General features: G+C 37.0%; 1 protein-coding gene across 1 annotated transcript; it reads left to right on the top strand.

Annotated features, from left to right (window-relative positions):
- The first annotated feature begins 565 nt into the window (after nucleotides 1-565).
- LOC128071060 (heat shock transcription factor, Y-linked-like) lies at nucleotides 566-2,243 on the top strand. The gene is made up of 2 exons (XM_052664046.1): nucleotides 566-1,078; nucleotides 1,557-2,243. Exons 1-2 carry the CDS (start codon nucleotides 566-568, stop codon nucleotides 2,241-2,243), a joined length of 1,200 nt encoding a protein of 399 aa, XP_052520006.1.
- Nucleotides 2,244-13,896: the final 11,653 nt, after the last annotated feature.

Below are 13,896 nucleotides of genomic sequence, written 5' to 3'. Positions count from 1 at the left end.
AAAATCCTTCCCCTGAAACCATTTTGGGAGTGTGGGTCTTTTAAGCACTAGCTGCTAGGATGCCTTGCTCGGTCCTACAATAAACACTTCACTTGCTTTCACTGCAACCCACAGTCAATTGATTGACTTTATTGCACAGAAGCAAGCAGACCCAAGTTTGGTTTGGTAACAGTATAGAAAGGTGATAAATCACTTTTATTTCAGAAACCAAGTAGATTTATTGATGTGATTTTTCTGTGTAAAAAGTCTTTAGGAATGAGATTTTGCAGGTTTCATATTTTTGGTTACTATTAATGTAAGCAACCTGTATTTTAAACTGATACAAAAGTAAACACTGGTTTAACGTTACCTTTCAATTGCTAGGAGACCAGCGACTTTGTGATGTCATAGCTACCCTTCAATTGCTAGGAGACCAGTGACTTCGTGATGTCACAGCTTTTTGACTTTGAGAACCCCGGTGATGGTCTAGAGAGTTTATCTCCATAGGCCAGTCAAGCACCATTAGGAGTTGCAGTGTGTAAAATCAGACAAATAAGGAAAGTATCTGAAGAAAGATTTCTTTGAGATGGCACATATTCCTTCAGAAATTCAAGATATGCTTCCTAAAGATGAGTCAACTGGTTCAGAAACCACTATTAGATCTCCTTTGTGTGATTACACACTTACTGAGGACTCAGTTTTGAGATCTATGATTGAAGAAGATGCTTTTCAGGCTTTGTTTGAGGAAGTTGTGATAAAAATGCCACGTTACAAATTTTCTGTCTCTGAAACAGATGAATTGAACGATTTTCTTTCACTAACTTTTCCTCAAAAACTTTGGAAGCTAGTTGAAAGTGATCAGTTTAAATCTATTTGGTGGGATGAGAGTGGCACTTCTATAGTGATCAATGAAGAAGTCTTCAAGAAAGAAGTCTTGGAAAGACAGGCCCCTTTCAGAATATTTGAAACTGATAGTATGAAAAGTTTAGTTCGACAGCTTAACCTTTATGGGTTTAAAAAAAAGCAACACACTTTTCAAAGATCTGCTTCACTAGCTGACTTTCTGGAAGAAAAAAGCAATGTCTCTGTTTTGAGCAAGGTAATCCAAAATTTTCACTTATTATTGGCAATATGTACGATTAAATATGTGACCTCGAAAGCAGCGTGTTCACGTATGTAGCTAAAACAATTTAAAATTGAGATAATTGTTGAAAAAGTTTTATTTTTTGAAGTTGAGAACAGCTGGAGGTTAAAATATTTAATATTTAACAAACATTCCTAGCAACTTGAAACTGGATACAAGTCCTGAAGCTAATTAAAGTGGGATTTACTGTATATGTTTACAACATATTTTTACTTGGTATTTACTGTATATACTGTATATTTTTACAATATATTTTTACTTGAGGATCATAATTGTTTTTAACATGTAAGGTGTTAAAACTACTAATGGAGGTGTTTTATCTGATTCTATTTAATTTGTATCATTAAAAGAATATATTTTTATAGTTTAGCTTTCCTTGTCAGTTTTACCTTGGTTTATAAAGAAACTAAATAATTTTCTCCTTGGATTTTAGTTACAGATCTATCATAATCCAAATTTCAAAAAAGGCTATCCCCAACTTCTATTAAGAATGAAAAGAAGAATTGGGATTAAAAATGTCTCTCCAAATGCTTCATTAATTCAAGATTACAAGAAGAAGAATGTTAAAGCAAGGGGCAACATAGATAACTGTAACTCTAGTTCTCTTCCTGAAGCTAGTGGGGAGAATGCATTTTCAGCCTCCACAAGTTTAAGCGTGCCTTTCATACTAAAGCCTTATACCAGGCAGACCATCGCTAATACAAGTGCCCTATCTCCATGTGATTTTCCTTACCCATCATCAACATCAGTTAGACAAACAGAAAAGATTGTGATAGATCAATCTGCTGTTTTAAATCAGATGAGCATTTTTAATCGGCACTCACATAGTAGCTACACTCAAGCCAATGGCCGCATGGAGAACTTTGCTACTACAACTACTTCTGCTTCTCAGAACCACATTGTATCTCCATTACAGAGCAGTTATGTTGGACTGCTGGTGCATCCTTCTAACTTTCCAGTTAGGTGCAGCTATATGATAGCCCATGACAGTCCTTTTCCTAACCTGCAACAGAGAGGGAACTCATGGTCCCCAGTGCCAAGGATCCGTGATACATCTGCCTCCTCTCTTTCAAGGTCAACTCATCAAAAATCTTCATTATATGAAAACAATCCTAATTAAAACTGATCTATCAAATAAATATCAGATTATGCAGCATAAGGAAGAGTAAAATTTATGGTTGGATATGTCAACAAATTCCTACAGTTCTTGTATATGAACAATAAATTTACATGTTCATCTTCATTAGTTTCATTTTGTTACATGTTCATCTTCAAATAGTTTCATTTTCTGTTTTGAAACAAGAGTAAAATGAGGCTTTATTTCAACGTCTATTTTACTGTGTTGTTTTATAAACTCCTTAGTTCAAGGAAACATTCTTTATGCATCCTAGGTAAATGAAACCTAATCGTTTGTAAGCAAGAAAATGAGAAAAATAGGAAAAGAGGTAGTGGATATAAAAGTGACTTCTGAAATCATCCCTGCTGAAATGAATGGGTGTGTAAATTAGGATCGTATGGGAGAAGGAAGAGATAAGAATAAAATATAAAAATGCAAATACAGAGTACATACTTTAGAGCATTCTCAGTTATACCATAGTCTATGAGATTGGATAGAGTCTTAAGAGGTTAGACAGACTGTCTTCATTATAGAAATTCATTTCATACTTGAAAATATAGATGTTGCAGCATATCCAAAATCATGATCACCATCATACCATCCCTGGGATACCAAACATAACATGACGTAGTCAATGACTGGCCCATGGTCAGCACTAGATAGGTATTCTACAAGTGGTATTGTATAGGGTCATTTTTGAACTGCTCTCCTTAAGGTATGCCTTTATTTCCTCCCACCAAGATTCCACCCTATATTTCCTAAGGCATATTTAGATGTTGCTTATCTGTTCCCACAGAGACAGAATAAATTCCTTGTGGTGATTGCAGCACCTCAACATGGTTAACAAGTTCTTTGAAGACATAACATCCGTTTCCTTAGTTGTTTCATTATCTTTTTGTTACACTGTGCTTCTGTAGCTACAATCACGCAAATTACTTTCAGTCATGCTAAGCCCCACCTCACAGCTTTGTCTCAACTCCTTCTTAGTGTTGGAAGGAAACTCTGTTTGCCCTCCTATTAAGATAAGCACAGATATCAGGTCTTCCATGTGTTTTGGGTCTACCCGCTTTTCCTTATGTATCTTTCACATCAGCTAAAACTTAGAGCCTGAAAATGACACATTTTAAGTACTTACTGAATTATCAATAAAGAAATGTAAGAACCAATCAAATGCTATATACATTACTCAACAACTTCCCATAACCTGCACTATCATCATAATTAACCTTTCTTATTAACTGAGAATTTTTTCCAAGTTGATAAATATTTATTAAATTTACATGAATGTCACATGTGTTCATTCAAATTATAAAATGATTGCTGCTCTCATGAAATTAATAGTCTTTTAGAACTCATTCTAAGCATGTTATTTCAGGCTCCATTTCCCTAAAATTCAGAAGTACTTATAGAGATATGTATTTAAATAAAGGTATTATTCAATCTCATCATTTAGAAAAGTCATGGAGTAAGCAGGGGTCAAAATCAATGGCTAATCCTTATATTTCACAACGAAATACTCTGAACAGAGTGTCTGATTGTTGGACTATCCAGACTGTCATGAACACTACCTAGAAATCTTGACAATTGCAAATTTGTGGCCATTTCTTTAATATAAATTTATTTTAATTGGAGGCTAATTACAATATTGTATTGGTTTTGCCATATATTGACATGAATCCACCACGGGTGTACATGTGTTCCCCATCCTGAACCCCTTTCCCACCTCCCTCCCCATCCCATCCCTCTGGGTCATCCCAGTGCACCAGCCCCAAATACCCTGTATCCTGCATCGAACCTGGATTGGCGATTCGTTTCACATAGATAATATACATGTTTCAATGACATTTTCCCAAACCATCTCACCCTCACCCTCTCCCACAGAGTCCAAAGACTGTTCTATATATCTGTGTCTCTTTTGCTGTCTCACATAAAGGGTTATCGTTACCATCGTTCTAAATTCCATATATATGCATTAGTATACCGTATTGGTGTTTTCTCTTTGTGGCTTACTTCACTCTGTATAATAGGCTCCAGTTTCATCCACCTCAGAACTGTTTCAAATGTATTCTTTTTAATGGCTGAGTAATATATCATTGTGTACACGTACCACAGGTTTCTTATCCATTGGTCTCCTGACGGACAACTACGTTGCTTCCATGTCCTGGCTATTATACAATGCTGTGATGAACACTGGGGTACACATGTCTCTCAGTTCTGCTTTCCTTGATGTGTATGCCCAGCCGTAGAATTGCTGGGTCATATGGCAATTCTATTTCCAGTTTTTTAAAGAATCTCCACACTGTTCTCCAATGTGGCTGTACTTGTTTGCATTCCCACCAACAGTGTGAGAGGTTTCGCCTTTTCTCCACACCATCTCCAGCATTTATTGTTTGTATAACTTTTGTATAGTAGCCATTCTGACTGGTGTGAAGTGGTATCTCTTTGTGGTTTTGATTTTTATTTCTCTGATAATGAGTGACGTTGATCATCTTTTCATGTGTTTGTTAGCCATCTGTATGTCTTCTTTGGAGAAATATCTGTTAAGTTCTTTGGCCCATTTTTTGATTGGGTCATTTATTTTTCTTGAACTGAGCTTCAGGAGTTGCTTGTATGTTATTGAAATTAATTCCTTGTCAGTTGCTTCATTTTTTATTTTTATTTTTTCCCATTCTGAAGGCTGTCTTTTTCACATTGCTTATAGTTTCCTTTGTTGTGCAGCTTTTATTTTTAATTAGGTCCCATTTGTGTGTTTTTGCTTTTACTTCTAATATTCTGGGAGGTGTGTCATAGAGGATCCTGCTGTGATTTATGTCGGAGAGTGTTTTGCCTATGTTTTCCTCTGTGACTTTTAAAATTTCTGGTCTTATATTTAGATCTTTAATCCATTTTGAGTGTATTTTTGTGTATGGTGTTAGAAAGTGTTCTAGTTTCATTTTATTACAAGTGGTTGGCCAGTTTCCCTAGCACCGCTTGTTAAAGAGATTATCTTTTCTCCATTGTATAATCTTACCTCCTTTGTCAAATATAAGGTGTGCATAGGTGTGTGAATTTATCTCTGAGCTTTCTATTTTGTTCCATTGATCTATATTTCTGTATTTGTGCCAGTATCATACTGTCTTGATGACTGTGTCTTTGTAGTAGAGTCTGAAGTCAGGCACGCTTATTCCTCCAGTTTCATTTTTTTCTTTCTCAAGATTATTTTGGGTACTCAAGGTTTTTTGTATGTCCATACAAATTGTTGAATTATTAGTTCTAGTTCTGTGGAAAATACCATTGGTAGCTTGATAGGGATTGCATTGAATCTATAGATTCCTTTGTGTATTATACTCATTTTCACTATATTCTTTCTTCCAATTCATGAACACAGCCTATTTCTCCATTGATTTGGGTCTTCTTTGAATTCTTTCACTGGTGTTTTTTAGTTTTATTATTTATATATGTCTTGTTTCTTTGGGTAGATGTCAGTTCAGTTCAGTTCAGTCACTCAGTAGTGTCCGACTCTTTGTGACTCCGTGAGTCACAGCAGGCCAGGCCTACCTGTCCATCACCAACTCCTGGAGTTCACTCAGACTCACATCCATCGAGTTCGTGATACCATTCAGCCATCTCATCCTCAGTCGTCCCCTTCTCCTTCTGCCCCCAATCCCTCCCAGCATCAGAGTCTTTTCCAATGAGTCAACTCTTCACATGAGGTGGCCAAAGTACTGGAGCTTCAGCTTTAGCACCATTTGTTCCAAAGAAATCCCAGGGCTGATCTCCTTCAGAATTTGACTGGTTGGATCTCCTTGCAGTCCAAGGGACTCTCAAGAGTCTTCTCCAACACCAAAGTTCAAAAGCATCAATTCTTCAGTGCTCAGCCTTCTTCACAGTCCAACTCTCAAATCCATACATGACCACAGGAAAAACCATAGCCTTGACTAGACAGACCTTAGTCGGCAAAGTAATGTCTCTGCTTTTGAATATACTATGTAGGTTGGTCATAATTTTTCTTCCAAGGATTAAGTGTCTTTTAATTTCATGGCTGCAGTCACCATCTGCAGTGATTTTGGAGGCCCCCCAAAAGTAAAGTCTGCCACTGTTTCCACTGCTTCCCCATCTGATATATTCCTAAGTATTTTATTCTTTTCTTCACAATGGTCAATGGAATTGTTTCCTTAATTTCTCTTTCAGTTTTCTCGTTGTTAGTGTATAGAAATGCAAGGGATTTATGCATGATGACTTTATATCCTGCAAGTTTACTATATTCATTTATTAGCTTTAGTAATTTTCTGGTGGAGTCTTTAGAGTTTCCAATGTATAGGATCATGTCATCTGAAAACAGTGAGAGTTTTACTTCTTTTCCAATTTGGATTCCTTTTATTTCTTTTTATGTTCTGATTGCTGTGGCCAAGACTACCAAAACTAGTAGTAATGAGAGTGGGCAGTCTTGTCTTATTCCTGACTTTAGGGGAAATGTTTTCAATTTTTCACCGTTGAGGATAATGTTTGCTGTGGGTTTGTTATATACATACACACACACACACACATACACACACACACACACACACACACACACATATATATATATATATATATGTATGTATGTATGTATGGCTATTATTATGTTGAGGTATGTTCCTTATATTCATGCTTTCTGGATGGCTTTTATCATAAATGGACATTGAATTTTGTCAAAGGCTTTCTCTGCATATATTGAGATAATCATATGGTTTTTATGTTTCAATTTGTTAATGTGGTGTATTGCATTGTTTGATTTGTGAATATTGAAGAATCCTTGCATTCCTGAGATAAAGCCCACTTGGTCATGATGTATAGTGTTTTTAATATGTTGTTAGATTCTGTTTGCTAGAATTTTGTTAAGGATTGTTGCATCTATGTCCATCAGTGATATTGGCCTGTAGTTTTCTTTTTTTGTGGCATCGTTTTGGTATTAGGGTGATGGTTGCATCATAGAATGACTTTGGAATTTAACCTTCCTCTGCAATTTTCTGGGAGAGTTTGAGTAGGATTTGTGTTAGCTCTTTTCTAAATTCTTGGTAGAGTTCAGCTTTGAAGCTATCTGGTCCTGGGCTTTTGTTTGCTGGAAGATTTCTGATTGCAGTTTCCATTTCCATGCTTGTGATGGATCTGTTAAGATTTTCTAGTTCTTCCTGGTTCACTTTTGGAAAGTTGTCCTTTTCTAAGAATTTATCCATTTCTTCCAAGTTATCCATTTTATTGGCATATAGTTGCTGATAGTAGTCTCTAATGATCTTTTGTATTTCTGTCTTGTCTGTTGTGATCTCTCCTTTTTCATTTCTAATTTTATTGATTTGATTCTTCCCCTTTATTTTTCTTGATGAGTCTAGCTAATGATTTATCAATTTTATTTATCTTCTCAAAGAACCAGCTTTTGACTTTCTTGATTTTTGCTGTGGTCTCTTTTGTTTCTTTTGCATTTATTTCTGCCCTAACTTTTTTTTAACAAATTTACTGATTTTCATTGGAGGTTAATTACTTTATAATATTGTATTCTTTCCTTCTACAAATGCTGAGGTTCTTCATTTCTTCCTTTTCAAGTAGCTTTAGCTGTAGAGTTAGGTTATTTATTTGACTTTTTTCTTGTTTCTAAAGTTAGCCTGTATTGCTACGAACCTTCCCCTTAGCACTGCTTTTACAGTGTCCCATAGGTTTTGGGTTATTGTGTATTCATTTTCATTTGTTTCTATGCATATTTTGATTTCTTTTTGGATTTCTTCTGTGATTTGTTGGTTATTCAGCAGCGTGTTGTTCAGCCTCCATATGTTGGAATTTTTGATAGTTTTTCTCCTATAATTGACATCTAATCGTACTGCATTGTGGTCAGAAAATTTGCTTGGAATGATTTCAATTTTTTTTTTAATTTACCAAGGCTACATTTATCCCCAGGATGTGATCTATCCTGGAAAATGTTCCACATGCACTTGAGAAAAAGGTGAAATTCATTGTTTTGGGATGGAATGTCCTATAGATATTGATTAGGTATACCTGGTCTATTGTATCATTTAAAGTTTGTGTTTGCTTGTTAATTTTCTGTTTAGTTAATCTGTCCATAGGTGTGAATACGGTATTAAAGTCTCCCACTATTTTTGCGTTATTGTTAATTTCCCCTTTCATACGTTAGGGGTTGTCTTACATATTGTGGTGGTCCTATGCTGGGTGAATATACATTTATAATTGTTATATCTTCTTCTTGAATCAATCATTTGATCATTATGTAGTGTCCCTCTTTATCTCTTTTCACAGCCTTTATTTTAAACTCTATTTTAACTGATATGAATATTGCTACTCCTGCTTTCTTTTAGTCTCTATTTGCATGGAATATCTTTTTCGAGCCCTTCACTGTCAGTCTGTATGTGTCCCTTGCTTTGAGGTGGGTCTCCTGTATACAACATATATAGGGGTCTTGTTTTTATATCCATTCATCCAGTCTTTGTCTTTGGTTGGGGCATTCAACCATTTACATTTAAGGTAATTATTGATAAGTATGATCCCATTTACTTTGTTGTTTTTGGTTCGAGTTTATACATCCTTTCTGTGTTTCCTGTCTAGAGAAGATCCTTTAACAGTTGTTGGAGAGCTGGGTTGATAGTGCTGAATTCTCTCAGCTTTTGCTTGTCTGTAAAGCTTTTTATTTCTCCTTCATGTTTGAATGAGATCCTTGCTGGGTACAGTAATCTGGGCTGTAGGTTATTTTCTTTAATCACTTTAAATATATCTTGCCATTCCCTTTTATCCTGAAGAATTTCTATTGAAAGATCAGTTGTTATCCATATGGGAATCCCCTTCTGTGTTATATGTTGGTTTTCCCTTGCTGCTTTTAATATTTGTTCTTTGTGTTTGACCTTCGTTAATTTGATTAATACATGTCTTGGAGTGTTTTGCCTTGCGTTTGTCTTGTTTGGTACTCTCTGGGTTTCTTGGACATGGGTGATTATTTTCTTCCCCATTTTAGGGAAATTTTCAATTCTTATCTCCTCAAGAATTTTCTCATGGTCTTTCTTTTTGTCTTCTTCTTCCAGGACTCCCATGCTTTGAATGTTGGGGCATTTAACATTGTCCCAGAGGTCTCTGAGATTGTGCTCATTTATTTTAGTTTGTTTTCCTTTTTTCCTCTCTGATTCATTAATTTCTACCATGCTCTCTTCTACCTTGCATATCCTATCTTCTACCTCCGTTATTCTACTGTTTGTTCCCTCCAGAGTGTTTTTTTAATCTCATTTATTGCACTGTTCATTATATATTGACTCTTTTTAATTTATTCTAGATAATTTTATTTATTCTAGGTACTTAAACCTCTCTTGCATCTTCTCAATCCTTGCCTCCAGGCTATTTATTTGTTATTCCATTTTGTTATCAAGATTTTGAATCATTTTCACTATCGTTATTTGGAATTATTTATCAGGTAGATTCCCTCTCTCTTCCTCTTTTGTTTTGTTTGGTGGGCATTTATCCAGTTTCTTTACCTGCTCGGTATTCCTCTTTCTCTTCATGTTGCTTGTATTGCTGTGTTTGGGGTGGCCTTTCTGTATTCTGGCAGTTTGTGGAGTTCTCTTTATTGTGGAGATTCCTCACTGTGAATGGGGTTGTACTGGTGGCTTGTCAAGGTTTCTGGTTAGGGAAGCTCATATCGGTGTTCTGGTGGGTGGAGCTGGATTTCTTCTTTCTGGAGTTCAATGAAGTGTCCAGTAGTGAGTTTTGAGTTATCGCTTGGTTTGGTGTGACTTTGGGCAGCCTGTGTATTGAAGTTCAAGGCGATGTACCTGTGTTGCTGGAGAATTTGCATGGCATGTCTCTCTCTGGAACTTTTTGGCCATTGGGTGCTGCTTGGTTTCAATGTAGGATTGGAGGTGTTAGATGAGCTCCTTTCAATCAATGTCCCCTGGAGTCAGGAGTTCTCTGGTGTTCTCAGGTTTTGGATATAAGCTTCCCACCTCTAGTTTTCAGTCTTATTCTTACAGTAACCTCAAGACTTCTCCATCTATACAGCACCAGTGGTAAAACATCTAGGTTAATGATGAAAAGTTTCTCCACAGTAGGAGACACCCGGAGAGGTACACAGGGATACCTCGAGAAAAGAAGAGGGAGGAGGGAGATAGAAGTGACCAGGAGGAGAAGAGGTGGAATCAAACAGGGAGAAAGCAAGTTAGCCAGTAATCACTTTTCTATGTGCTCTCCACAGTCTGGATCTCTCAGAAATGTTCATGGAGTTACATGAACTCAGAGAAGAGAAGAGAGAGGAAGGAGACAGAGGTGGCCAGGAGGATAAAAGGAGGAATCAAAAGGAGACAGACTGATCTAGCCAGTATTCAGTTCCCTAATTGTTCTGCAAGCCCAGAACACACAAAGAGATTCACAGAGTTGGGTAGAGAAGAGATGGTGAAGGGAGGAGATAGAGGCAACCTGGTAGAGAAAAACGAGAGTCCAAAGGGAGAGAGAGTAATGCAGCCAGTAATCTCACTCCCAAGTAAAAATGGGTACTGAAGATTGGTTCTTAAATGTACAAGATTGATAACAAATACCAAAAAGCAAAGATAAAAGCATATGTATATTTTATATATATATATATATAAATACATACATATATATATATACATATATGATGTTTGTTTTAAAAATAGTCTTGTTTTTGCAAAGTAACAGTAGATTATAAAAATGAAAATTAAAGGAGTAATAGAGGACTTAAATTTTTAAACTATTTGAAAAATTTTTAAAATTTAAAAAGCTATAATAGTAAAAGTATATCTAGGACTTTCTCTGGTGTTTTTGTGGACCTTGTGGGGTCAGTTCATTTTCAGATAGTTCCTTGAACCATTTTACACATCTCAAGATCTATAGGCCCCTTCCTATGTGGTTAGTGCTAACTGCAGGGCTTTATTTTATTGCAGCTGTTACTTCCAAAGCAGTTCCCTCTGTTTATTTTAGGTTCGTTTGTTTGCTGGCCTCTTCAGTGTCTAATTTCCACCCTGCCACGAGGAGGCAGTGATGGTCACTTTTTTAGGCTTATTTGTTCAGTCGTGCTGTGGGGAGGGAGGAACACTGCAAACATACATCACTGGCATGTGTGGAGAGTGTTCACAGTGTCTCGGCCACACTGGGTTTATCCCCACTCGTGGCATGTGTGCTTTCCCACTCTACACTGTTCAGGCTCTAGGTTGCTCTGCTTGGAACTGTTTGAGATGGGCCCTGGGTTACATGTGCTTCCCAGGTCTAAGCCATATGGGTTCAGGTTCTGTGGTACTCCACAAAGGTGCAGACTTGGTTGGGCCTGCGTTTTGTGCCCTTCGCAGGCCCGAGCACCTCACATGACCAGGTTCTTGGGGAGTGCAGTCTCCCCCAAGTGGGGGCTGAGATTTATCGCTTCCCCAGTCCCTGCGACTCAGTTTTCTGGGTGTACAATGGGTGGGCCTTCTCAGGCATCCCGTGTGTCACTTCTGGGTAGCTGATCTCTGGTTGTGACCTTCCTGGCAGATGTTGACCATCCAGAATCCCAAGAAGTCTTGGTTATCAATGAAACCTGCTTGCAGTTTGGTAGATGATGCCTCTCTGGGGCCACATTTGACCCCTTGCAGGCTCTGGCTGCCTGCCTATCTCTAGCGGGCCATAGGCTGTTCCACAGCCAGCTAGCTCTGCTCAGTACTTTGTTCTGTGAGCAAGCCTGGCAGTGTCTTAGGTTAGGGTTTTTGTGGGATAGCTATCCCACAGTCTGGGTTGTTCTCTCTAGTTAGTTCCCTCAGATTGCCCTTGGGGCATTCCAGCCCAGTCCTTACCCTAAGCAATGCAGCCCTCACCTCCCTGTCCAGTCCCTGCTTGTCTCTGTGCTGCTTCTCCACTGGGAGTTGTCTTTAGGCATGTAATCTGTGGGTTTTAATTATTTATTTATTCCCCGCCCCCCTCCCCAACCCCCGGTTTATGTTGCGCTCTGAAGTTCCAAGGCTTGCTGCTGATTCACTGGTGAGAGTGTTTCCTAATGTTTAGAAACTTCTCTCTGTTTTAAGACTCCCTTCCTGGGATGGACCTCCATTCCTACCACTTTTGTCTTTCTTTTTATCTTTTATTATTTTTTTCCTACCTGCTTCTGAAGAAAATGGTCTATCTTTCTGGGTGCCTGATGTCCTCTGCCAGCATTTAGAAGCTGTTTTGTGGAATTTGCTCAGTGTCAAATGTTCTTTCAATAAATTTGTGGTGGAGAAAGTGGTATCCCTGTCCTATTCCTCCACCATCTTAGGACGACCCCATGGCCATTCCTTTAAACAGCGGTGGCAACATCAAGTCATGTCCCTGTTTTATTATTGTAATCCACATAGGAAACATCGTTAAGTTTACCATTGTCATCCTAGCAGCTAATAGACAGTGAAGTCTGTGGAATCTTTTTGCAAATAAGGAAGTTGTCCACACAGCACACTTTTTCTTTCACTGAAAACATTTATTAAATGTAGGTGATCATATCATGTTTTCGAGAGGTAAGCATTTTACAGCAATTGTAAGAAATATTGAAATTGGTGTCCTTAGTTATCACTTCAAGCACAAAGTCCAATGGCCTTGTTTTAGATTTCAGGCATCTTACTATGTAGTCAAATTCACATGCTTTGAGAAATGTTACCTTAAATATAATCACATCTTTCATTTCATTACCATATACTGATTATTCCTACTCACTCCATTTTAATTTATTTTCATATTCTTCTTTGAGAGGCAGGTCATTCTTAAAAAGAACAGAATTAATCCACTTAGTCCTTTGTGACTAAGGACATAGTGATTAATCCACTAAGTCCTTTGCATGGATAAGGACATCAAATATATCATATTGAAAAACCACTGTTTTTGTTCCTTCATGAAAACATAGTATTAAATTGTACCTCAATTGTCCTACCAAGGGAAGCATGGTTACATAATACGTTACCTTGGTGATCAATTCCCATATGGCTTTAACATATCAGTACCTTTAATTCTCAAGCGCTTATAAAGAATATAGCTCAATACATTAGGTAAACATTGTACATGAATTTAATGTTCTTTCCTTTATTTATTTATTCTATAATTGGTGCCTAAAATAATAAAAATGAAGTAGAAAATGTAAGTGAGGTAAATGCAGAAGATTGGGGCAAAAAGTAGAAATATTGATAAGAGAAGGTCAGAGGATGGAATAGGATGCTTAAAGTGTAACAGGCAAATTTGTAACTGCAGGGCCTAAAGAGGTCAATATGTCTTCAATACTGTTACCTTACAACATTATTTTCACTTTAGCAAATCACAGAATAGTCTTACACGCAAAATATTCTAAGATCCCCTGATGCAGGAAAAAGGTATATCTTTTAAAACAATCTGATTTAAGATATCACTAGAGTGAAATCATTCAACTACAAAATAACTTCTCACATTAAGTCTAGAAACAAGTTACAGAGAACTGTGCAGTTCATAGTTGTCCTTCAATGAGTGCTTGTATTTTCTTTTCCTTTTGTTAATTGTGTTTTGAGCATATAAAATTGTGACTGTGCTTGTGTGTATCCATCAAAGTAAGAATGTGTTTGTGAGTATATGTCTGGACTTTCTTTTTGAATTTTATTTTCTAGAAATTGGCTGAAGAGATGGTTAATTCAAATAGAGGCACAAATTAAAATGTCCATTAAAAAGTCTG

This window comes from Budorcas taxicolor, chromosome Y, assembly GCF_023091745.1.
Source record: "Budorcas taxicolor isolate Tak-1 chromosome Y, Takin1.1, whole genome shotgun sequence".
Classification (NCBI taxonomy): domain Eukaryota; kingdom Metazoa; phylum Chordata; class Mammalia; order Artiodactyla; family Bovidae; genus Budorcas; species Budorcas taxicolor.
The sequence above is the reverse complement of the archived record's forward strand: the minus strand, read 5'-3'. Positions and strand labels throughout refer to the sequence as shown.

What these genes read in the sequence shown, in the direction of transcription:
- LOC128071060 (XM_052664046.1), top strand. Translation starts at nt 566, where the DNA reads ATGGCACATATTCCTTCAGAAATTCAAGATATGCTTCCTAAAGATGAG. An exon ending in ATGTCTCTGTTTTGAGCAAG is followed by an intron (nt 1,079 to 1,556) that starts GTAATCCAAAAT and finishes CTTGGATTTTAG; the next exon opens with TTACAGATCTATCATAATCC.